Consider the following 25,732-nt stretch of genomic DNA (forward strand, 5'->3'; position numbering starts at 1 on the left):
CTCTCAGTATTGAGAAGTTATTCTTTGTAATTACTGGTTGAGGTTTCTGTAAAATGTTTTCCTTCCTGTGCCCTCAAGGTAGGCTTGAGACTGCTGAGTGTTTCTCTTGATCTCCTGCTCTCCTCTGAGCAGAGGTTTTCAGTCAGGAACAATCCATGTCACATGTGACTCATTCTACTTCATTTCCAAGTGTCAATGTCCCAACTTTTAAGAGTTAAGTAAACATCTCACAACGAACAAAGAGCAACTCCAAGGCCTAAAGTTAATACACTTCCAAGATTTGTTTGTCCTCTGCCAGGACGTAGTGCAAGGAACAGCCCCACCAACATAAGGCACTTACCTACATTACACCAGGGGCAGGGAGAGATCTCCTGTAACATACAAGTCTGGTAAGAGTCTCACAGGAGAAAAGATCAGACCTCACAGGCTTGGGGTGCATTGCCACTTCCCTGGGTGCTGCTGTCCAAAGTCTGCTCTGACCAGAGCTCAGATCCTGCCATTGGCAGCCACTTCACTCCCCTTCAATTTCTGATGGTCGTATTTCACAGAAACAATAAGGAAAAGCAAGAGGGTTGCTCCTTGGATAGCAGCCAGTAAAAAAAAGTAATAGTTTAATTGGCAGCCATTAATATTACCTAGAAAGAAGTGGGAGAAAGAATAAACCTTAATAAAGATTAAACAAATGAAAATTCAATCTCTTCAAGTTGAAGTTGTGAAGACTTTTCTGCAAAACATGGGCAAAAATAAATCACATTTCCATCCAACACCAAGGTTCATGTTTAATTATCCAGAGCAAAAGATGGCACTGCTGAGGAAAGTGAGCACAGTACAAGGACTTTCTTTTGTGCTCCAATGCCTTAGACCAAGGAAAAAGAAAAAAAAACAAGAAATGAATGCTGTTAAGGAAAACGTTTGTCAACTCTATAGATACAAAACAAACCATTACTGCAATTGTTTCTCAGTCCTCTTTGAGAACAAGGTTTAGAGTTCATGACAACATGTTTGGTTTCTTTTTGGTTCAGGTCACCTCTGACCCTCCCTCCAAAGCTCTTACAAAGTAGTGATTTGTGCCACATTATTAAATGTTAAATCAGGAAAGCTCATGGCTAAAACATTATTGTTCTGCTAAGAAACATGCACTAATTTGTTGTGCTTCCATGAACAATACAGTGTGGCTCATTTCCAACAGGCCACACGAGCCACAGCCAATGGGACCATTATGGTTATCAAACAGGCTGCAGGAAATAAAATAGTGACGTATCCGTCGACCCTAACAAGCTGTTCCTGCAGATGCCTATAAATGTTCAGATTAACTTACTTTAATTACTGAAACTGAAGTTTCAATTAAACACACTTATAATAAAATGCAATAAAATTAAATGGAGGCTTTCCTTAACATTTCAAATACAATATACATGTGAATCTCCATTTCAAGAGCAGATGTGTTTAAAGGGTAGTCATTATCCTTGATGAGAAGGGATATTAAACCCATGAAATCTTAGATTTTCTCAGAGAAACAAGTCATTTCAACAGCAACAGGAAACACTGAGGTGCCAGCAGAGAGTGAACTTGCTCAGGGGATTTTGGAGGGAGTGAGTTGCCTCCAATGGTATCAGGAGTTGGCAGAAATAGAAGAAACTTGGTGCATGTGCTTATAGTTATTATACAGCACTGATAAAGTAATTCATTCAGAAAGACTCCTCCTTAAATGTCCTACCCTGGAAGACCTAAGACAATTCAGATGTGAATTTGATAACATTCAATAATGTTATACCAAATGAAAATTGAGTTAGAGATGTTTACTGATATAAACAGTTAAAGCAGTAGCTCCTGTAGATGCTACAGATCCAAATCAGCCAGAGAACACTTCCCCCTTGAGCCAGGTGTGAGATGCTGAGAAGGCTCAATTGTACATTGAGTCTTTGGGCTAAGAAAGGGAGAAATATCCAGTTCTGACTGTCCAAAGGACAATCCACTAAGCTGAGCAGCTGATTCAAAACTGATGACCAACAATTTATGAAAGTACATCAGTTGTAACCAACTCTAGATATACTTAATATAACCTACATATTTTACAGACCCTTAGGCTGCTTCAGAAAACAAAGGCAAGAGGCTGAAAAATCACCAAATATCACATCTATTAGTGTGTATGAAATGACTGTCCTCCTGTTGAGCCTTTATCATCTGAATTAGCTCTATATGGAGTTCCATAAAAATATGCTCTTCTAATTTTGAAATTGGCTACAGTAAAAAAAGTCTCAATGTGATGAAATTTCCATTTGGTGAGGACAGTTCCATAAAGTTAAGGCTACTTGTTATCTTTTGCAGTTTTTGGTAGAACAACTTATAAACCACAGATGACCACATAGGTACTGACCCAGACATTACTTTTTGGGAGTTTGCAAATCAAGTTTAAATGGCAAACTCCTCATACCAAATAAAGTTTAGGCTGCACTTCTAAGCCCTGCAAACTCAGTAGGTTTAGGATACATTTTAAGAAGTTTTTATGCTCCTTCTGGTGGAACTAATTAGCCCATTGAGGACAGGAGGCTTTTCTGAAATTCCCAAGGTGCCACCTACTGGTGCCAGTAATTATTTTTAACTTCCACTGGCAATACAAAGCAGCTGATTTGTTGGACTTTAAGAGTATAAATAGCTAGGAGACAGGAATGCAAAATTAACTCATGGTAATTTCAATGAAGTCACTTGAAATGAGGAAGCTGAATAATCACCGAGTGAGAGATGGGTATAATTTTACCCCATAACTGCAAAGTAATTGCAGTACTTTATACCAAATATATTCTTCTTCTGCACACAATTTAAATAGTTTTTACTAAAATGCAAATATTTAAGTAATTTCTAGTGTTGAAATGCAGTGACAGCTGAGCAGGGACCTGACAGGCCTTCCAGAGGCAAAACATTTACATGTGTTCCCTAAGCTTTCACAAGGGCAATGCATCATTTTGCACAGTCAAATTGCAAAATGAAACTCTGTTGTTAACAAAGCAGTAGATAAATTAATCTTTGGAAAACAATAACTGTGTTAAGACTCACCCATTCCACATCCTTGATGCTTAAACTGCTTCTGAGGGAAACTTTCTACTTTCTACACTATGAACACACTGAAAAGAACTTACCAAAATCTGTGTGATTACTCATCCAGCCAATTTCCTTAATAGACACCAGTGCCAACAATCCAGAGCCAACAAATGAGCCAATCCCCGAGAAGAAAAAAAACAGCCCCATAATAGCACTCTGCATAGACTTGGGAGCAGCTGAGTATGCAAATTCTAGACCTGTATTAAAAGATGAAACAAATGCTATTGGAATATCTAAGAAACGACAGCAGATTGTTCTCCTTTAATGTCATAGAAGTTACAGATGGGGAGTGAATCCCCATCCATTCCCAGGTCACTCTAATTGCTTTCTGAACCCTGTGAAAGGTCATCAATGTATCAACCCATTAATGGACACCATTTGAGACACACACTTTGATCTTGTTAGTATTACATGTGTAAAATCAAGACTCTTCTGAGCCAACATATTCATTTTCCTGTCTAAAATTATCCTCAAAGAAATGAATTAAACTAACTCCAACCTGGCAAGTTCTATGTTCACTGTCTCTCTGGTTTCTCTGTCTGTCGTGCAGTGTTTACAGAGCACATGGCATTCCCTGCTGAGACCAAAGTGCTCAAGAACTGCAGGTCACTCTTGCACTGTCCATGCACATTTCTTTCTCACAGACTCAGTGTCTGGTCTATGAATGTGCAGACAGAGAAATTAATTGTAGCTGGAAAGGCAGTAATTAGTTTTAACCTAATTTTGATTGAGCGTTCTCTGAGCTCATTGCTTGCCAGTCTATTCTTTTTAAGACTTGTAGAAATGGGGCTTCAACTTTCAACTGCCTGTACTCAAATTTCAACCAATAAACCTAAGAAAAACATCCCAGTGCCATCAATCTGCAAATCTGTGCTACTGAATTTGAGTACCAAGAGAACATACTGGGTTAGACTCTGCCCTACAAAGACTAATGCCCATGATTAACTCTCCTTTTTAGAATAATACTCCTGTCAAAAATCAAATGGGATTATTCACAAGAGACAGTCAAATACATTCTTTGCAGAGCTTTTTCTGACAGGTGAAATGCTTGTTTCAAAACAGTCTGCTTCACACTGAAAATTAATGCTACCTCATCTAACATTTTTCTTGGCCAAGAGAGCATTATCGACCTGAAAACTGCATAAATCTTATGCCTTGCATAGTAAAGGGATGCTTTATTTACACCATTACTGGCATTTGACTTTTGCTACTCCAGACAGTTTAATAGAAATACACTGGCAGTTCTTTTCAAGGAAAGGATTAACACTTCAAACCAGAAAGGCCAATTTGCCTGTTGCGAGGGAGGAACTTTTATTCTTGTAAAAGCATCAGAACTGCATGTTCTCACTGATCTAACAGCATCCTGCACTGCCACCTGAGAAATCACTGAAAACCAGCACTGCTTCTCTTTGCCTTTGCAAAACACATCAGAATGGGCCAACAGCAGCTTGGCTGAGAGGCTGGAAGGGAAGTGAAACATTCTTGGTGCAGCTCAGCTGTGAGGGTTCCTGTAAGCTCAAACCATAACCAGAGAATCGCTGCAGGGATGGAGAGACATCTGCAAACATGCAAGGGGGCAAAATTATCTTTATTTTCAGAATTAACAACTCTCTTGTTGTATTCTTTTGTCCTGGGTTTTGCCACCAATATAACAATTTTGATTTTTCGAGGAATATTTACCCAGATCTCGCTCTAAGAAAATAAGACCAGATTACTCTCATGATCCACTAGTTTGTATTTAACCTCTGAAGTTATCAGAGCTGCCACAAGTCTCCAGGTTATGAGACCCATTTTGGTCACTAGGCTTCTGTACATTCTGTACAGGCTAAGCTCAAGTATATCACATGAAAGGATCTGGATCATTTCTTCTCTTGTTCATTTTACATCCATTATATAGTGAGTGTTCCTGCTGGAAAAAGATCTTAGGACTCAAAACAAACCCCCAAATGGGTGTGACACAGCACACTTTTTGCCCCAAAATAAGGCACTTTTTCTAAACTTGACTACTTTTTCCAGCAATGCTAACATTTAATCTGGCAGAAAGGATATAAAAATCTTCTCTTTGCCTTCTGAACTCCTTTTGCCTGCTGGCAGCCATTGATAACGATTTCATGCTACCTCAAACAAGCACTTTTGAAATTAAACCCTCTCGTTGGTGTTGTCACATGAGATTACAATTCCCAGTTAAACAAGGGTGCTTTAAGAGGATTGACAGCATAATACAAAAGATTAATGCCATGTGTGTCATCTTTTTAAAGGTACCTCAAGTGTAACTAATGTGGCTTAATAAGAATATGCTTAGTTTTACAATAAACAAAAAAACAAACGTCTGTTTCAGCTCCTGTGATATTTAGTCCCTTTTTGTTCACAACAAACGTTTCCACATCAGTAGAATTTTGTAACCATGAACACTTTGCTTATGTTAAAGCTAAATTTCATACTGGAATTTTGTAACCATGAACATTTTGCTTATGTTAAAGCTAAATTTCATAGCACAATAGATGCCTTTATCAACTTGAATATCAAATTGGTAAAGTAAACTCTATTAAGTCCTGAGAGTCTTTCTTAAAACCAATCAGAACTATGTTTAGATAACAATCAGAAGGCAAGAAGAAAAAACTTCGTAAAAAAAAAATCTGATGAAAGTGCAGTACAGAAAGCAATTAAACATAGGATTTCTGGTTCATTTTTCCTAGCACTGACCAAGTTTTTGAAGTTATAAAGCTGTTGGTACAGACCTAGCAGTGCAGAACAGCAGAATATTCACAAAAGAATTGTGTAAGCCTTAAAGATTTGACTTCTCATGAAGAAGTCCACTAAAGCACTTGAAAGAACCAACCCTGTTTGGAGTTCAACAGAGAATGCTTCAAGTTCTTGACCTTTCCACACCTGCAGATAGGTCTGTTATTTTTTCCTTGCAAGCACCTATGCACTAGTAATAGTACCTGACAGAGACACAAGATTGTGTAAGAGGGAAAAAATTAATTTATTTTTGCATGAACACTTTGCATTTCATCCATTTGTGTCAGTCATCTGTTTATCTGAGTTTGGATATAATTGGCACTAAAGTTGTAACTAAACAAACTCATTTTACTCTTTTGATAAAAATGCCAAATACAGTCTTAGTTTTAATAAATAACTCAATTAAGCAAGGTCCCAGATTTGTGACAGGTAAATGTACCATGAGACTGGACAGCAAGGACATGGATTGCACTGCTAGAGCTCTTTCCATTCCAGAACCTAAAGTGCTTAGCATCTTGGGTCTTAGTGTGCTTAAAGATAATGAACTCTGTCCACACATTGCTAGTTGTTTATTGAAGTAAAATTAATTTAAGGATTTTCCTACACATCACTGTGGAAAAGGACACACACCTTCAGCCAGTCCACTCTTCCAGGGTCATTTACAACACTGACTGCTGCAGTAGAGGAAGGGAAGAAGTACGAACATACTAAATAACTGATATTAGAATATCTAAGAACCAAGAGTAGATTGTTCTACTTTAATGTTATAGAAGTTACAGATGGGGAGTGAATCCCTATCCATTCCCAGGTCACTCTAATTGCTTTTTGAACCTTGTCAAAGGTCATCAATGTATCAACCCATTAATGGACAAATTTGAGACACACTTTGATCTTGTTAGTATTACATAAAGCTAAGGTTTAATACATGTCTAGCTCTTCCAGTCACATGAGGTCCCAGGCCAGAGACCTGGAAGCAAAGCTCAGAGCAAACAAGCAGATAGGGGGTTAAAAAAAACCCCAAAACAACCAACCCCACATTTTTTTCTACTTGCCAAGAAACCCAACCACCTTGTTTTATTTCCTAACAACTGTGATGACAGCACAACACATGTAATCAGAAACCTGATGGAGCAGAAGTTCTCTGTTCCACTAAGAGGGGAACAAATGGGCCATGTGACAGCTGGGGCTACTGCCAGCAACATCTCACACAGTTAGAGAATCTCCTCTTAACCTGCTGTGCTTGCCCAGGAATGAAAGTAACCTCCCACAGGGGAAATGAAACCAGGAGACTGTCACAAGGAATCGAAGAAAAAGAGCTCTATGTAGTGCCAGTTTGAGTGCATGATCTTCAATATTCTCAACCAGGATTTCAACACATTAATAAGTAACTATAGCAAAAAAGTAAAGGATTTTTAAATCAAGCCAGTTGAGGGGTTGGAATATATTACATCAGGTAGCTTTGCAATTCTAGTTAAGTAGTCTCAGAAAAGCTACTTCTGCACTCATGAAAGGTTTCTGTTACTGGTAACTAAGCACTGCTCCCAAGCACTAGATGTGTAAACACTGTGCTAAGAGATTCACACTAGGATTTCACTTGTTTAATCACAGTAAAGCAGTGTTAGGCATTCCAGTGACAACAGGCAAGGTGCTGTGCTCTCCTCTTGCTAATGAGCCCTGCAAGTGTATGAAACGGACCAGAAAATAAGATTTTATAGTTCTGTTCACCTTCTCCTCCCACTTCACTTTCAGCTTAAAAATCAGTATGATCACACAGCTGTCCACCACATCAGACACAAATATAAGAAGTATAAGATTTCTTCAAGACAGGCCAAATTTGATCTGTTTCAGTTTGCCTCATCTAAAACAACTGCAGAAAAACTGATATATACAGTAGATAAAACTGTGTAAAACCCAGCAACCTCAATATTTATATTCCCCAAAAACATTAGTTTAGATTGTCACATAACTTTTTTTATTTCAGAGATGGAAAAACTCAAGTAATGTGAATTTAAGCTGGTGACGAATCTTTCTAAAGATGGTTTATTTCTTCCCCTTTCCCTCACAGAGGTGTTTCCACTTACTAATTGACTTTCTAAACTGTGAGCTCAGGTTTTAGGCCAAAAAACATTACAAAGCACAAATTGTATTTGCAACACAGAGGAAGATTCAGAGGAAACAATACTGCATTAAAATACAATATTGAAAGAGTATATTGTTTTCCATTAGGCCTTGCAAACATCCAGTGCTAACTGGATGTCACACAAATCTTTTAAGTGTTGCTCTGCTTGAAATTCAGTCTTAAAAACACATTCTTATATAGCAGTTTTCAAATGTGCAAAACAATTGTGTGCTGTGCACTTATACTAAGTTATATTATATAAAAATGTCTTTGGGAACATCAGAGCTTACTTAGAATGATTTGAGAAGTATTTATTATCTAAGATTCCAGCTTTTATGATAGATATAAAAGATTTAAAACACACAAAAACTCTTACCTGCTATACTTGCAAATATTTCACTGAATCCAATCAGCACATATTGAGGAATCTGCCACCAGATTGGCAAATCTGCAGCGTGGTAGGTCACATTCCCAATTGTCTGATTAATTGTTTTCACCTTTACAATTTTCAGTCTGTTGCTTTCCAGAATTCCTAAGTGGAAGGAAAAGAGATTGAGCTAAGATGCAAACCTTGTTTCTTCATATTAAGAAGTAAATTAGGATTCATCCCTGCACTGCAGTTGCAGATTATACAATAGGAATATGGATTTGCTTATTTCCTCACATAAAGCATTTCAGACTACTTTTGCCATTGCTATTTCAAGACATGCAGTTGTTCTGCCATAGAATTAGTGATTATATTCTTATTCTGTAGCAATAATTATACAAACACTTAACCCCTTTCTGTCTCATAAACACTGTGTTGGGTTTTTTTTGGAAGACAATCTCATTTCCACAAACTACTGCTTTGCAGTGTTGAAACATTTGCTCTGCCACCATAGTATTAATAAATTAGAAACCATTTTTGCTTATCTAAATGGCTACACCAGTCCTGGAGAACTATGAAAACCCTCTATGAATATGATCAAGGCATTTATATGACACTTTTCATCTGAAGAGATCCAAAAGCTCATTAGAGCTTGATTCACAAGCAATACATTGCATAGAAAGTACTTCATATAGAATGAAAAATAGAGGTGAGAGTGTAAAATATCAGCAATTGTAGCTTGCTCAACACAACAGTTTAGAACAGAAAGTGAATATCAAATAACACTGTAGGGGTTTGGTGAAGTTGCCCAGCTGAAATGATTAGACTCACTGTTACACAAAATGCACAGAATAGCTGATAGTTAAAACTCTGCTTCACCCAAAAAGGACCTCCATAAAAGAACTCTCAATATCCTTGGAAATAAGGTGAATTTATTCATCAGCAATTCAGAAGGGCACCACTGAGTCAATGGCACTGCTTCCTACAGTACATGTTACACACACAACCTCCCATTTAGTGGCTGTACCTTTGGTCTCTTTCTACTTGTTGAGCCAAGATCTGACCTAATTTGGGGGCACAAAATATCATTCCTGTTACAAAAAAAAAATATATATAGGGCTTAGATGTGATGCTTCATGGATATCATACCATGTACAAGTGATTTTGTACAAGTGATTACATCTTCTTCCTCACTTTAGCTTTTACTTTCCTAGAGACAGCAAAAGCAAAGGTTGACATGGATATTTAATATCTACTATGTTGGCTGAACCATTAATTGACTTTCTAAACTTTCTAGCACTTTTCATATAAAGAAGCACAAAGCATTTCTAATGCACAATAGAATATCTGTTCTCTTGTTTCTCCACGAATGTGTGACACAAAAACCTTGAGGGGCCTAGACAGATCATCATCTCTGTGACAGTGCCAAGGGAAATGAGTGATGTTTGCCAAAACCACCTCAAACCATGACATGCAGTTTCTTCTTAGTCCTGCTCATGGCAAGAGACTCAAGCAGAGAAGAAAGCATGAGGAAAGCTCCCCAGAGTCACTATATATAGTCTGTAGGTGAGGCCATAACTAAAGAAATTCTAGAAATCACATGCTTAAGGATAACTTTGCATTTCACTGCTGAGGGCAGTGAAGTGCCAGAGCTCTGAGAGCCTGATGGAGGGAGCACACATTAACTAGTGACTTGTAAAGGATGGAAAACTACCGTTGTATAACTTGTGTTTATTCATTCACAGCAGTTCTCAATGTTCAAGTACAAAAATCTCACAACAGCTCTACAATCTAATCTTCTGAGACATGAGAGTTTAAAAAGGAAAAGAGGTTAGAACTACTCAAGTTTGTTTAAAAGCTACCTTGAGGCCCAAGAATGTGTCTTAAAAAGGGTGTTTTCCTTTGTAACATCTGGTTTTGAGGTAAAGATTGTTCTGAACTTAGTACCTCTTAGTGCCAGGACACCACATTTTCTCTGTCCCCTTCACTTCTCTTTAGGTAACCACTCACCCATTTTCTTTGCAAGTATCTTTCTTTAGCTCTTCAGCTACCTCAGTGCCCTCTAACTATGAAGAGCTGCTATAATTCAAGCTTGATTTCCTGATGTTTTCATTTGAATAGAACTGCCAAACATTTGAGAGTGGAACTTAATTAAAAGGTAAACAAAGCAGTAGAGTCATTTAAGAGCTCAGACATTGCATTCAACACAAAATTATTGCACCTCAAAGTATCTAGTGATCCTTCATGTATTTATACTCTTCACAACAGGAGCAGATTTAGGAAGAATTTAGCCACTCAGGAGCAAAACTACAATACACCAAACTTTGCCAAAAGTTTATCATCAAAGTACTTCAGAATTTATTGATTCTTCCTTAGACTTTGACAGACAAGCTTCATGGTTAATCTTACAGTTTTAGCAGTTAAAATAATCTTAAGTTCTTGCTATAATGGTTCAAACTCTATAAATGAAGTAGATTTTCCAGTTGAATAACCTTAAATTCTGCAGCTCAGAATTTACTATAAAATGCATCGAGCACAGCAGATGTTCATTATATCTAATCAGTTGTATTTTTACACAGTTTATAAAGTATTTTAAATCTAAAGAATCTAATAGGCAGCCTAAGTAGTGTCCACAACTAATGACAGTCAGATAAGTAAAATAATATGGAAATGTCACAAACAAATAATTAAGATCATTTCAAGATTGCAAGTTAATATGATAACATCTTGACACAGTTAAGATTTTAATCAGTACCTCTATCTAAGGTAAACTGGTTAATTTACCTTAAACTGGTCATAAGGTAAACTTATGTATGTTAAGAATATTAAAATATGTCAGCTATAAATACCATTTAATGAGAAAATAAAAATGGTATGAAACACAAACCAACAGAAGCTTTCCATCCTGCTAGACATAAACAGTTTCCTATACCCCAAATCTGTTGCAAATGAAGCTCTCAAATTCCTGTTGTGATGTTAAAAGGTTAAACTTTCCATACAGATTGCAGCTAACCCAAAGAATTCACTTTTCCAATTTCTACAGTGGAAGAGTTGGGGAGGATCAAACCAACAAATGGATGTTTTCCTATTTATTTTCAGGTGAATAGAAAATGTGGCATTTGGACTTTTAAGAATTCTGCTGTATGATCCCATCCCCTAATTCAGCTCTCAGAGCTCCATGTGCTTTTCCCCCAGCACTAATAAAGACAGATATTGCTGGGTTTGAATTCCCCCATATGTGAGCCTGCAGGTTCTATTTAAAGAGCTGACATTTAACTGGTTTACACCACCCTCTTTTGCACAGCAGTGGCCTAAGTGAATAAGGGAAACACTTCTGTTTTAAGTTTAAATGACTCTGCTTTCAGAACTTTCCTTGCCCACATACAAAGTGACCTTGGCCTAATAAGATAATTATCTCTCTCATTGAGGGAAACCTTAATAGCCATATAAAGTGTCCCTTTCCCTAAAATATAGGATATCACAAGTGCTGAAATTAATTTATTTAATGCTATAATGCTTTATCAATATGTTCATACCAGTGATGTTAGGTGAAGGCTATGGGTTCTATGAAGCATTGCTCAGAGATGTTCAGTTCCACCTCAGCAGTGCTGAACAACTTTAAATCATCTCAAAAGCAGCTGATTTATGGTTCCATCATAGTTGCCATCTTTTTCCTTTCATGCTATAGCTAAGCTATTTTACACTACAGTAATTCCCAAATATTAGGGAACATTGAGGTAAGGGAGAAAAAACCCAAATTGGGAGAAAACTCTTGTTCAGCCATAACCTAACTTTATTATTTCAGATAAAGAGAAAATATTTTAGATACCATTTCACCTTTTTTATACTTGGAAGTCAGACCTCAAGCTCAAATGTTAATAAGTCAGACAACATAGACTTCCACCATATCATATGTTTATTTTGAGGGGACTAAGAGCTTTGTATGCAAACAATGGACACTTTGCTCAGGGATCCCAAACACTGATCATGAAGCTGAGGCATTTGTTGAGAAAACATGGTCAGAAAACAAATACTTCTCCTCTACCAAGTGCATTACAAAGTCATATTGTATGTGAAAACCTTAACTAACAGCTTGGCTTCGAAAAGTATATGCAAAGTCTACTTTAGGCAGGAGAAATGGTTCGATTTTATTACAAATGTTCAAAACAGTTTAGCAAGTTTTCGATGCAATCTCTTTTACTGTGGGAAATGCATCCATGCATTGCATTCCAACTCTCCTGTGAAAAACCAGATCTGAATAATGCTGAATTAAAGATGCACAAAGTTTATTACAAACTGCTGTTGCAAGTGGCTGAGTAATTCACCATGTCAGGAGGTCTCAAAGTTGTTTTCTTACCTGCAGCAAATGCAGAACACATGACAAAGAACATTCCCACTGCAATCCTCTTCAGTGAGGATGGGAGCAAACCATTTCTCTTTAGAATGGGATCCACCAATTTATCTTTTAAGGGTATTAGCATCAGGATAAGCACTGCATCAAACATGGTCAGCCAGGCTGCTGGGAACTGAAAGGACACGTGACTCAAGTTAGCAATTTCATACTTAAGAGTTGCTGTTTGCTATTATTTTACAAAGAGATTTTTGATGGGACATTGGGATCCCAAATAAACCACAGTGCACTGACAGACACTGGGAAAAGAAAACCAGGAGTGTGCAAAAGCTGAGGAAAACATTCAGCTATTCAAGTTTTCATTTAATTTTGGCAGTTCATAAATCTGTTAGCTCAGAAGCACAAGAGATTCCTCTCCATAGCAACTCCAACAAATGGCATATTCTCACTTTTAAGATGAACCTCCAGCTGTGCTGAGGTGGGTGTTAGTTTTGTTGTTGTTTTTTGGGGGTGGGGAGGAAGTGGAAATGCTCTGAACATCAAGTGTTCAGAGCAAAAAGGTTCTTTTCACCATGGGGGTGGGGAGGAAATGGAAATGCTCTGAACATCAAGAGTTCAGAGCAAAAAGGTTCTTTTCACCAGAGCAAATAATAGTGCACACAGTTCCAAGAAAAATGAGGAATAAGAAAATTCCTGTGCAGATGAAGTGAATACTCTCAGAAAACAAAATGTAGAAGTCAAAGGTGTTTTGTAAAGGATTTTTATAAGATTTCTAAGCTTCAGAGGGCTCATATTTGAGGTGCTTACTCTATTTGATAAAACAAAACTTAACTATTTAACTAATTCCATATGAATTCCTTTTGAAAGATGAGATGCCCATTAGCATTACTATAACATCTGTGTGTTTCTGCACTCATCCTCAAATATATTTAATGGAGAAAATCGTTATCCTTAGGGAGTTTTTTCTGCCCTGAAGCTTTTTTTTAGTCATACAACACCTGTGTGAGGAATGACTGATTGTGCCACTCAAATCTAGTTATCAAAACTCTGCAATTACTTAAATGAATACACCCCAAGATACATTTTAAAAGGATTCAGAGTCAATATTAATGGCACACAAGCCAGGAGGTGATTGAATGCAATTAAACAGTCCCTACTGTTTGATTTTCAGTGATATATTCCAGTCTGACAAAATTAAACCTCCTTCCTATTTCACTCATGAAAAATATTTAATAGCCAGGTTCTGTATTATTAGGTTTAGAACTACAGAAATGTGCCACAGAACAGTAGAAACAGAGTTTTACTTACACAAAATTCAATTAAAATTAAATTAGGCTTGTCAAATGAACAAAGAGGAAGGTGTAATACATGTATTCTGTTTCATTTGCAAGAGCCAGGAATTGACAGTAAGACTCACATCACTATCAATGAGACAATTTATATTAAGTTTAATAATATTTAGCACCTCTTCTGAGCTAACAAACCAAGACATTACAGATAGATTTGTAAAAATGTCCTGGTTTAACTGCCTTTAGACCAACTGATACTGAACTAAGCATCACATTGACTCTACAGATAGATTTATAAAAATGTTCTGGTTTTAACTGCCTTTAGACCAAGTGATACTGAACTAAGCATCACATTGACTCTCTGATCCAAAACACAACCTCAGCTTGATGTGTTTCTGATGCAGATTCATTTTTGGTACTGAAGTGTTTGTGTGTGTGGCAAGTCCAGGGTAGAATAGATGAATATTCTGTAGAGCTTTCTAGTTGTGGACTGCCTGTCCCTGGAAGTGTTCCAGGCCAGGTTGGATGGGGCATGGAGCAATCTGGGCTAGTAGAAGGTGTTCCTGGGCAGAAAGCTGAAATTAGATGATTTTTAAGGTCCCTTCCAACCCAAACCAACCTGGGATTCTAAGATTATCCAGGATTATCTAGGGGCCTGTAACAATCTAAAGCCACAGCTGCAGTACCAGAGAAACACAACCAGATTCCCTTGAGGCTACAAACCTGAACCACTGCAGGTATCTCAAAAAGCCAAGCCCTGAGCCCCAGACAGTGTGGGCACACAGCTCTCACTGCAGACAAGAACTCTGTTTCATTGACTTAAAAATGCAATACTACACTGGTTTGACTGTATAAACCCATTCAGTAGTGAGATATAAGTTTAGGTATATGCTTAGCAATCATCACATACTCTGATGTTCTCAGAGTTCTGCTGAGTTAGTCAAACTCCTGTTTATTTTGAAATCTCACAAAACTATCACTGTCAATTTCCCTCCCATTCACCTCTTCCTTTGCTTCAAATATCACACCAGCATTAACCCTGGTCACAGTTTGTACAAGGACTGATTTGTGTAATTAGAGTCAAGGATGTAGCAATTTTTTGTCACTGCTGAATCTGATAAGAAAGAAATACCAAATGCCTCTGGCACTGCTGTATTTCACACAATCAATCACTTGGGGTTTGGGGCTTTTTTATTTAAAATGTATGCTTTTCCATTTCCTATTCTATCAGGAGCCTGAGGATTAAAGGGCATACACATATTTCACTCTTTTCATACTAAGAGGAAATATGTCTTTCTTAGCACTGGGCAGAGGTGCCTACAAGAGCTTAAGGAAATCCTAGGCCTGACAAAGGAGAAGGCTGCTCATGTAAAACATTATATTACTGTTCCTTTTCTTAATTACCTCAAATCTCTACATAAAGGAGAGTGCCATGTACCAAGCAAGATAGCAAACCCCAAATTAACTTAATTGTCTTATGCTGTTAGATCCCATGAAAGTATTGCAAAATAAAACAAGGACACAACAGATGTGCTGCAGAGAAAGGAGCCAGAGATTTATGCAAGATAGAAAAATCATTACTTAGAAGTATCAAGACATTGTTTCATCATCTTTGCCTTGAATTCTGCTTTAAGTAAACACTACAAACAAACAACTAACTTTTACATCCACACTTCTGTTAGAAAAATGGCTACATGGCCTGAGCGTTATTTTAGCCTTTTCAGGGAAAACACTGAAAACCTTTATTTTTTTTTAATTAATTGAATTAAACTTAACACTCTACTTACAATTTGAAAGCAATTCAAATGCCCAAAAAGGCAGTGAGGAAAGCTCAGTTAAATAACCAAAGCTCCATGTTCATTTCTAGGCAATAAATATTCAGAGTGACAATATTTTTATTATTGAGCCTGACAATGGGACTCTGAGCTCCTGTGTGCACTTTGTTAGAAGGAATAAAATCCACTTCTGTAGTCCAACTGACAATGCTGTAACAAGACAGTCATGTGGTTCAGAGCAACACAAAGTAAGCCTGTTAATAACTTGTAGTCATACTTTTTGGTTTTCCCTCTCTGCACATTTCTGAATCACATGATGTCAGCCTTTCTTGAAAAATATTGCTTTAACAACTTCTTTCAATATGCTAAACTGAGTCAAGGTAAAGTGATTATTGATTAAGCAGTATAAGGTAATAAATGTTATCTCAGATTCCAAATACTAATGCATCAGTTAGGGATGGCCATTCCCACTGAGCTTGCAGGAATTCTTACTGGCCTAGTCTGAAAACTAAGGCATAGAGATTTATAAGCTTTCTTCAAAGGTCAGACTTTGGCCACTGAAGGATAAAGAAACTCTTAATTAAAGCAGTGAGAGTTACCTGAATGCATTCAGAACAGGATGGTGTGAGCTCCATTTACTTGTTGGTATGGCAAAACCTCTGCAGTGTGTGTCAGGCACAGATGCCCAAAGACTGTGACCTTCCATTCCTCTTAGGCACTACCTAAACTTCCTGAAATTTTGGTACAATACTTACTTAATTAGCATTTCAGCTGAAGAAAACAGACTTTTCACTTGCTTACCGTGTGGATAGAGTTGGTGTCATTTGGTATTTCAGGAATTTTCAGGTGGAGACTTTGCAATACATATGTTGTTTGCATCTAGCATTAGAAAAACGAGTTGAGATTACTTGGATGAGGAGTACACAGAGCAAGATATTTTTACATCTTAATAATTAATAAAGATTACCAGAGGTAAAGTGTTAATGTATCAAACTCCCAAAAATTACTGTTAGAACATTACAAGGGTTTTTTTAAACCTTTCATTTATTTTTAGCAAAAGCACAAAGAATCACTCGTGTGACTTTCAAAACAATTTCTGCATATTTTTTTCCTCGAAACATATTTGCTATCTTAAATCATCTCACTGAGATGGAAGAACCAGAATGTTAATTAAAATGAAGCCTAGACCACTTACCCTGACCTATCTGAAACTGCAAGATGAAACACAGTGCAATATTTCAGATATGTTAATTTGTACAACTGTGAGGTTGAACTACAATTTTAATGATTTTATTTTCTTTCTTATTATTAGGTCAAAATATTATCTGAGAGAATTCTTAGCAGCCATTTTCCATCTCTCAACTTCAAGCTAAGTTTTATATTTATGAGAGACTCCCCAGAAAAATGTCAAATTAAAAATGATGGGTTTTTTTAGACTTGTAAAAGAAAGCTGTAACCTTTTGGAAGTACTTACTTGAAAATAGACTGTCCAGTAAGGTATCAGAGCCAAAAAGACAGGGATAATCTTGACAAGAGCTTTTACATCTTCTACTTTATCTTCTCTGAATGGGCCCCCCCGAGACAGCTTGGCCATCTCAAACAGGCTTTGCTTGCGAGGCTGAGGAAGGACTCCTTGGCCTTCACTTTTGGAAAGAATTGGATATGTTTAGCTAAACAACAACAAAAACTGACATAATTAGCAATCCAGTGACACTTCTTTATTAAAAACTTTACCATTCCCAACGATAAGTAACTCATGTAAGTTACAGCAACATAACTAGGCCTGGATGGATCAGCAGCAGGTGAAACACAAGCTTAAAACTTCCATTAGGAAAGTTTCCTTATTTCCTATCCTCTTCCCCCTGCCCAGCCTTAACTAAGTGGCACTGCAGTGTGCAGAACTTAGCATAACCTGAATTACATGATAATGTTTCTTAAAGTTGTTTTGTAAGCTGAATACATGAAAGCCCAGTGCAGAGGAGGCACCTGACATCTCTTAGCAGTGATTAAATTCAACCACCAGTATTCCATGGGCATCTCTTAAGAGTGGAAAAAAAGATTTGGAAATCAAAAAGTCAGTACATATTTTGGCTGCCCATCAAGCCACTTACAACATCAAATGTAGATGACAGAAGTTTTCAAATCAGAAGGCATCCAGAAACATATCTAAGAGAGAAGGTTAACTAATGCCTAGAAGCAGCATACTCAGGTTATGCTACACTTTCACAACTGAACTGGCAAGACACAACACTCAGCTGAAAACAGCAGAACTGATCTTGCAGCATAGAGACACAGTGATCTTAAAATGTGCTTCTGATCCCAGAAAATACCTCCAGGACCTCAATTTTCCAATTCTCAAAGCAAACCTACATATTGTAGTGTAGTCTCTGGTGTGACACTCCCAGCTAGTTTGAAGTAACTAGTTCCAATTCCTAGGATGATTCAGTGAATCCAGGTGATACAGAAGAGCTCATTACACACCTGTTAGTTGAACGTTCCACGTGTGTCTTCCTGGAGCAACAGGAATAGGTGAGAATTTTGAACATGTCTGTGAAGGCACTACCATCAGGTGGTTTGGTGATGAAGAAACTCTGCCCACATAGGAAAACCATGAAGGAAATCCCAATGCAAACTGTTGGGATGCTGTACCCAATAACAAAGCTCACGTTCTGCTGAATGTATGCAATGCCTCCCAGAGAGAGAATAGCTCCCAAATTGATGCTCCAATAAAACCAATTGAAAAATCTTCTGGTGGCTTCTGGACCTCGATCTTTGACCTAGGAAGGATTAAAAGCAAGTCACTCAGTTTCTGGAGGAAACAAGCCTGCTGATTAGAATTCAATCAAGTTCAATGCATTGAAGAGTTTAGATTTAATTTAGAGTCACATTCATAGAAACTTAGAATCATAGAATTTAAGGGTTGGAATGGACCTTACAGATCATCTAGTCCCAATAACCCCCTGCCCTGGGCAGGGACACCTCCTCACTAGACCAGGATGCTCAAGGCTCATCCAGTTTGGCCCTGAAGACCACCAGGGCTGGGGCAACCACCATGTCCCCGGGCAACCTGTGCCAGTGTCTCACCACCCTTAGAAAAAATTTTTTTTATATAATATCTAATCTAAACCTCCCATCCTTCAGTTGGGGTTTAGAAGAAATTCCTAGCTTGATACACTACTGTAGGTGATGACTTAAAATTAGGAAATGAGACAAGACCCCTTGTCTTATTGCAGTTCCTAACAAACATTGAAATGATTTAAGTATTTTGGGCTTCACATGATATTTTTAGTAAACAGAAAGTTAAGCTACCTAAAAATTCGTGTATTAGTAGTATTGCAGCAATTACTTCTTCTAACTGTATTGCATTTTCTAAGGCTCAAATGAATATTTGGTAACTAAACCACAAACTTAAATTTTAACACAGTCCTAATAAGATTCATCAGGACATAATTTGAAGACTTGTCACTCTGACCTTTAAGAAAAATTAATTACATTATTAATGTCTCTCCAGTGAAAGTAAAGACATCCCTGGTTTATAGAATTATCCTGTACAGTGTTCACCATCACTCTTTATTCTGCACTGCCTACTCTAAGTCAGCCCATGTTTTGTAATGAAGTCACAGGACCCAAGCATCACATGTAGATGTGATGTAAGAGAAATGATGCAAGTTAAAATCTGAAATGAATTAAAAAAGATCAACTAGTCTGTAGAAGAATCCATAATACTGTATTTGTCACTGGTTTATGACTGAAAGGCCATTAACAGTGACTAGCAAGTCAGTGCCATGCAGCAATCTTGCTGAGCCACTTATTTTTCATTTGTAATTGCAGATTTCCCCTCCTCATTTGCCATATCTTCCAAAGATCTGTGTTTAGTTTGCAACATGAAAAGCAACCTATGTCTTGAAATCAGTTTCCAAACATTCTCAGCTCTGATTTACAGCTTCAGGTTTCTCAGTAGTGTACAAACCCATCTGGATCATTTAACCAAGCCCAACAAAAGAAATATTAAAGCATCTCTTCCTATGCATAGTTAAGAGCATCATCAGGCATTCAGGTATGTCTCTTAGCCTGTCAAATACAATCCTGGAGACTAAACCCAAGAAATTCTCCCTCTCCACTTTCAGCTTGGTACTCATTTCCTAATTTTAAGTCATCATCTGCAGGATGCATCAAGCTAGGAATTTCTTCTAAACCCCAAACAGCAGCAGGATATTAGCAAACGATTACATCATGTACACAGTGCTCCAACTTGTGTAAAGCATTTGCAATCTATTTTATGAACTTTCCCTTTCTTCATCATAAAGTCTCAGTTCTCTTATTTCTGCAAGGAAGATGACTTATCCTCCCTCTTACACATGACCTTGCTGATATGTCTACAAAGAAAAGCTGGGAAATAAAAGCAAACTTTGATATAGGTAAGGACAGGGCAAGCACAGCATGATGCTTCTATCAGGTATTATCCCAGCCTCTAACCATTAGCTCCTGAGAAACTTCCAGAACCAAGGATAGCTTCTCTCTGTTTAATAAATGCAGCACATCTCCTCTCCTTGAACTTGTCTAGTGTGACTCTGAACCCAGGTCAGCTTTTAGAATCCACAATATCCCATGGCAAAGAGGCTCCATCTAATTACACAGTGGGAAGAACCACCTCCTTTTACCTGGTTTGAACCTGCCCTGGCCTGGCCTCACTGGTTTTACCTAGTTCCAGGGAACAACAGAAGACAGCTGAGCTTGGTCCCATTCCTGGTCCATTTCTGCCTCTCTCCACCTGACCATTATTTCCACAAACCTTCTTGCTGCCTTTTCAGAGGCAGAAAGATGTAGTCTGATTCATGATTTCTTCTGACATTGTCTGTGGCCCTTCCCTGAAACCTCCTTCTCCATCTTCAATATCCTTTTTGAAACAGGGTGACCCAAAGAAGGCAGTGCTCAAAGGACAGAAACACCACAGACTTACAATGAAAAGAATCCATTTTCTCCTTCCTTAGCAAAGGATATATATGCACTAAAATCACATCACAGCCACAGCTGAAATGCCACTATGGCATTAAATTGACAAACGTTACTAACTTAATAAAAATCACACTGAACCAGCTGGTGGAATATCTTCTCAAGGAGGAAGAACTAGGAAGGTGCCTTGCCCAAACCAGAAAACATGGTAGAGTTAAACGCAATTCTTCTAGTTCCTTTCAAACATCCCATTGGCTGCCCAAAAACTGAGCTATATGACATTTAGAGCAGATCACTCAAAGTTTCCCCTGCTGGCTGTTACCTGAGCTGTGTGACAGCACAAAACATCTTCATAAGTAAACACTACACTTTAATAAGGGCCCAAAAAAAGAAGAAAACAATGCTACAATTTTATCATTTTCTTTTATTGAGCACAAGTATTTTTCAGCAAGCAGCAGGAGTTCTCCTTTCTCCCTTATGTTTGCATTGTGTGCAATCACCCAAGTAGAAAGAAAAATCTATCACTCCCTCTGCTCAATTTCATCTGTGCTTAAGCATAGCAGCACTCTCCTCACTCTCCTTGTGATACAGCTCCTCCAGCTTCATTAGATTCCTAACATCCTACCAGCAACTGCAGCAGGAAAGTGATGCACAAGCATCATTTGGGTCCTGGATCAAATACTGTGGGCTAAGGGTTCCAAGTCCTGCACTGAAAGTCAAAATAGCCACATTTAAAAGATTTTGTCCCCATCACAACAAAACAGCTTCAAACCAGTAGCAATGCCTGGGTCAGTTTCTTAGATTTACTGTGTTTTAGTCAAACTCTTTACAAGAGGAAAAGACAAACAACATCAGTGAAATGCCCTGGGTTGAGTGCAAAGCTTCCTGTCAGTGAAGGGAAACTGTGTGAAACTGTTTCAAAGGTGCCCTGACCCAAATAAACATTAGCAAGTATCTAATACAAACAATTTATTTCTCTGTGTAACACACTGTTTTGTGAATGAGCTCAGATTCAGTCCTTTTCCTCAGAATGTACCAGTGCTGGACAGCTGTCACTTATTTTGATCAACTCTCACTGCATAATATCCAGCCCTGAGTCCCCTGTTTGTTCTTCATTCTCCAAGCTTTACACAGCTTTTTTTCCCCCTACTAAATGGGATAGCACATTATTCTCCAAGAACACTAAGGAACAACCCAGTAGTGCTTCTACTGCAATAAAAATACAGAATGATTAAATATCAGGAAGGAATTCTTCCCAGTGAGGGTGGTGAGACAGTGGCACAGGTTGTCCAGAGAAGCTGTGGCAACTGTACTGGATTTCAAAATAGTAAAGGAATAGTTCTCAAAAATCAAAATTTCTAATATGAGTCATGTATCAGCTTCATTATGGCCAGCTAAGATGTTGTTACGACCACAGTTTTCAAGCTAAAGAATCCTGAGTGCCTGGAGGACTATGTGATGGGGATTGTGCAATCACTAGGTTATTTACAGCCACTTTCGGCAGAGGACACAGCAGCTATGTGACTGCACTGTAATCCTCTCAACTCATTTAGGATCTAAGGTTACTATCTTACAATCAGAACCTGATTTTAAACAGATTCAAAGCTATGACCTCCCCTTTGACTCATGGAAAAGAAATAAGATGATTCACCAGTCACTGACAGTAGCAGTTTTCATGTGTTCCTGCCATCACCTGACAGTCACAAGCAGCAAATCTAACAAAAACTCCCAAACTTATACATCCAAACCCTGTGGGCAGCCACACAACAGAGCAACAGTTCTGCACAAGTTTACTCTTACAGAATCCTGAGCCTCTAATCCATCACTGCAGATCCAGTTATCCTCTGAGCTCATCTGGAGAGAGCTCAGGATCTGAGCTATACAGTCCCCCATCCTCACCCAGAGACTGGAAAATCTAGGCTCTACAAACAAAAAAAAGGCTGAAAATCACTCTAAAGACACCTTTACACCAGTCATTTCCAATAGCAACTCTACCAACAACAGTTTTAGCAGAGCTAGAAGATTTCTGGACTAATAGATTTCCTGAGTGTGAAGGCAAGTTAGAAGGAAGCTACACTATGGGTAAAACTGGTGTCTCTAATCACCACAACTCCAAAAGAGATTCATCTATAATTAGAACCATGATTACAGCTGATACTAGATCACTAGTCTGCTGCTAATTCTAGCTCCAGTGTTGAAGCTAAAGCAGCTTTCACAATAATGACAGACACTCATATTGTTTCCTAACTGCAGAAAGTCACCAAGTGCTACATAGAACAGGAAGTGACAGCAAAACACACTTAAAAGGGGAACTGGAAAGTGCCAGGTTATAAGTATCACATGATTAGAAACTCTGTTCCGAGAACCACCAGTTCAGATTTAGACCACTAAGATGGATCGATCTGCAACTTCTAGAAAATCAGCTCATTTATAAACACAGTCAAGCAAAGCTGGTCTATACCTACTTTGCAGTAACTGTTTTTTCTAGGCTGTCTGGGAAAAGTTACTCCATACTAACTCTCCTTACCCTCTCTAACAGCACTTCTAAAATCATCCATTTAACCAACATGAAACTAAGAAACTACATCTCTCAACTTTAGAGAAGCATTGGAATTCAGCTTCCAATTTTCCACATAGTGATTCTTCTAGACATAAAGAAATCCTCATTATATTTGGGTTCTCCACCCAAGTTATATACATACATTAAAGCTGGAAAACTCACATGGTAATTTTTAAGAGCTCTGCAATGAAATGCAATTAACAGGATCTGAAAGGTGGTTCATGTCAGCTAAAGTTCATGATATACAATTCAAACTTTCCTTTGTTTGGTGTTTAAGGGCAAGAGGACAAATCTTATCAGCATACATCCAGCCAAAGCATGTTTGCATTGTTCTGGCCTCCCTCCCAAGAATGTGGCTCTGGGAGACAGACTTTATTCTCAGCAATTTATATGCATCTCCCCAGCAGTTTGCCACATTCCTGTGCAGGGAGAAGGCACCCAAGAGGGCCCCAAACTGCACACCCAGGTAAGTGGTGTGCTGTAATGTATTTAACAATAGATAAGCCAGAAAAAGAGAGAAGGGGGAAAATTCAGTCCTTGGCAGAGCTCTACTGATTATTATGAACCAGAAAGGAGTCTTTCTTTTGCTTTACCCTCCATAAATCACTCTGAATTATCTGCAAACCTTGCCAAAAACTGCTTTCCTTGAAATCCTGAGGGGAAAGCTTTACGAAATCCAGCTACAACAGCTACACTTCCATTGGCAATGGCTCTTCTCTTGCACTGTTCCTGCCATTATTTATCTCTTATATTTAACGTTCCTAAAGCATTCTGGGGATAAGCAGTCAGGTTTGAAAAACACCTTACAAGATAAAGTCATATTAAAGCTATTTCACTTGATGGGCTCAGGCTGGCTTAAACAGAACCAATGCACTGGGGACACACAATCCTAGGCTATAATAATGTTTTACATTTATATACTGCCTTTCACCCAGAACTCCAGAATTTAGAATACATGAAATGCCAAAGAATGACAAATGGAAACTGCACACCAGAGAACAGAGGAATGTTTGGCAAAGATACTGTGGTAGATCCTCCCTCTTACAAGGAATTTCATGGCATTTCCACTACCTGCTCTAAGCAGAACTCAGACCAGTAAACAGACACGCAAATGGATTTTCCCTGCTTTGTCATCAAGAACAGTTTAGTTAGAAAAGCTGCTCAATTTGTAAAGCAGAAATTATATTTCCATATCCAAAGACAGCATACTACCTTAGAATAAGGCTGTACAAAAGTACATGCAACAGCATTCCAGGTGATACTGAACTGTAAGCTGCCCCTCCAATGTTTTCTGTCAAGCCACTTGGTCCTGCAGTGATGATCCAATGAAAGATATCACTGAAGTGCATCTGGGTAAGGTCGTTTGACAGGACATGTCCTTATGAGAATAGCCAGGTGATATGTTCCCCACACTGAGAACACCTTCCACTCAGCATGTGGTGCAACATGAGCCTGCACAAAAATACCACTCAAGGACAATGCAATGAATACCTAAAGCATAAAAACCTGCCTGTTCTCCTTCCTTCATTTATCACAGGATGATAAAGGCCTCTGACACTGCCTCAGAAGGCCCATGTTATCCTTGTCAAAGCTACAATGTAGAAGTGCTTTTAAAGAGGCTAAGGAGAGTTAGTATTAAGTAACTTTTGCCAGTCAGCCTAGGAGAAACAGTTACTGCAAAGTAAGATAGACCAGCTCGTAGTTCACCTGATAGCTCTGAGGTCAAATTAACTGGGGACAAACTCCACAATGGAGGAGAATCAATAATCTACTTAAGGCCATCAAGTATTCAACTCAGCTCCTCCAGATGATGATGCCTTAGCCAAGTCAGGTACCACACATCAGGCAGGGTTACCATGAAACCAAAGGTCATAGGGGATCAGGCACCACACACCCCAAAATTACATCAAACAGGGCACAGCTCAACAACCTCCATTACACAGGGAGAAGACCTGGATGATCCGATTCCCTCCGAGACTAAACACCTACAGAGAGACGAATCAATAGGCACACTGCCCACCCCACCAAGCCAAGCAGGACTGCCAACCATCCCCCAGTTGAGACCAACACCCAAACGATACTTGACCTGATCCGCCCCGAACGGGGTGATGTTGGCCTTGACCGACCCGACGCCCAGCCCCACGAGGACCAGTCCCACGAAGGTGGCGCTGGCGCAGTAGCGAGGGGCTCCCACGGGGGAACAAGGTGCCAGGGTGGCGTTGGCTGCCGGCGAGGAGCAGTTCTCTACGGGGAACAGGGGGATGTCCCCGCAGAGACCCTGGCGGGTGTGCGGCGCGGCGATGACGGGGAAGGCCAGCATGCCCAGCAGGTACAGCGCCATGCTCAGCAGGATGGTACCGAACTTGCCCAGGAGAGCATCTGCCAACCAACCACCGAAAGGAGACACCAAGTAGGTGATGCCCATGAAGAGCAGCAGCGCCTGGCTGGCCTGGGCGCCCTCCCATCCGTAGGGAGGG

General features: G+C 38.8%; 1 protein-coding gene across 1 annotated transcript; it reads right to left on the reverse strand.

Annotated features, from left to right (window-relative positions):
- Positions 1-179: 179 nt before the first annotated feature.
- On the reverse strand, positions 180-25,728 carry SLC15A4 (solute carrier family 15 (oligopeptide transporter), member 4; the record flags this gene model as incomplete). Its single annotated transcript, XM_009079322.1, has 8 exons — positions 180-635; positions 3,138-3,296; positions 8,337-8,492; positions 12,685-12,853; positions 16,544-16,621; positions 17,217-17,385; positions 18,224-18,519; positions 25,342-25,728. Coding segments are annotated over 8 exons (1,563 nt in total), but the record flags the coding sequence as incomplete, so codon positions are not given.
- Between the last annotated feature and the right edge of the window lie 4 nt (positions 25,729-25,732).

The sequence above is a fragment of the Acanthisitta chloris genome, unplaced genomic scaffold (genome assembly GCF_000695815.1).
Source record: "Acanthisitta chloris isolate BGI_N310 unplaced genomic scaffold, ASM69581v1 scaffold11347, whole genome shotgun sequence".
Classification (NCBI taxonomy): Eukaryota; Metazoa; Chordata; class Aves; order Passeriformes; family Acanthisittidae; genus Acanthisitta; species Acanthisitta chloris.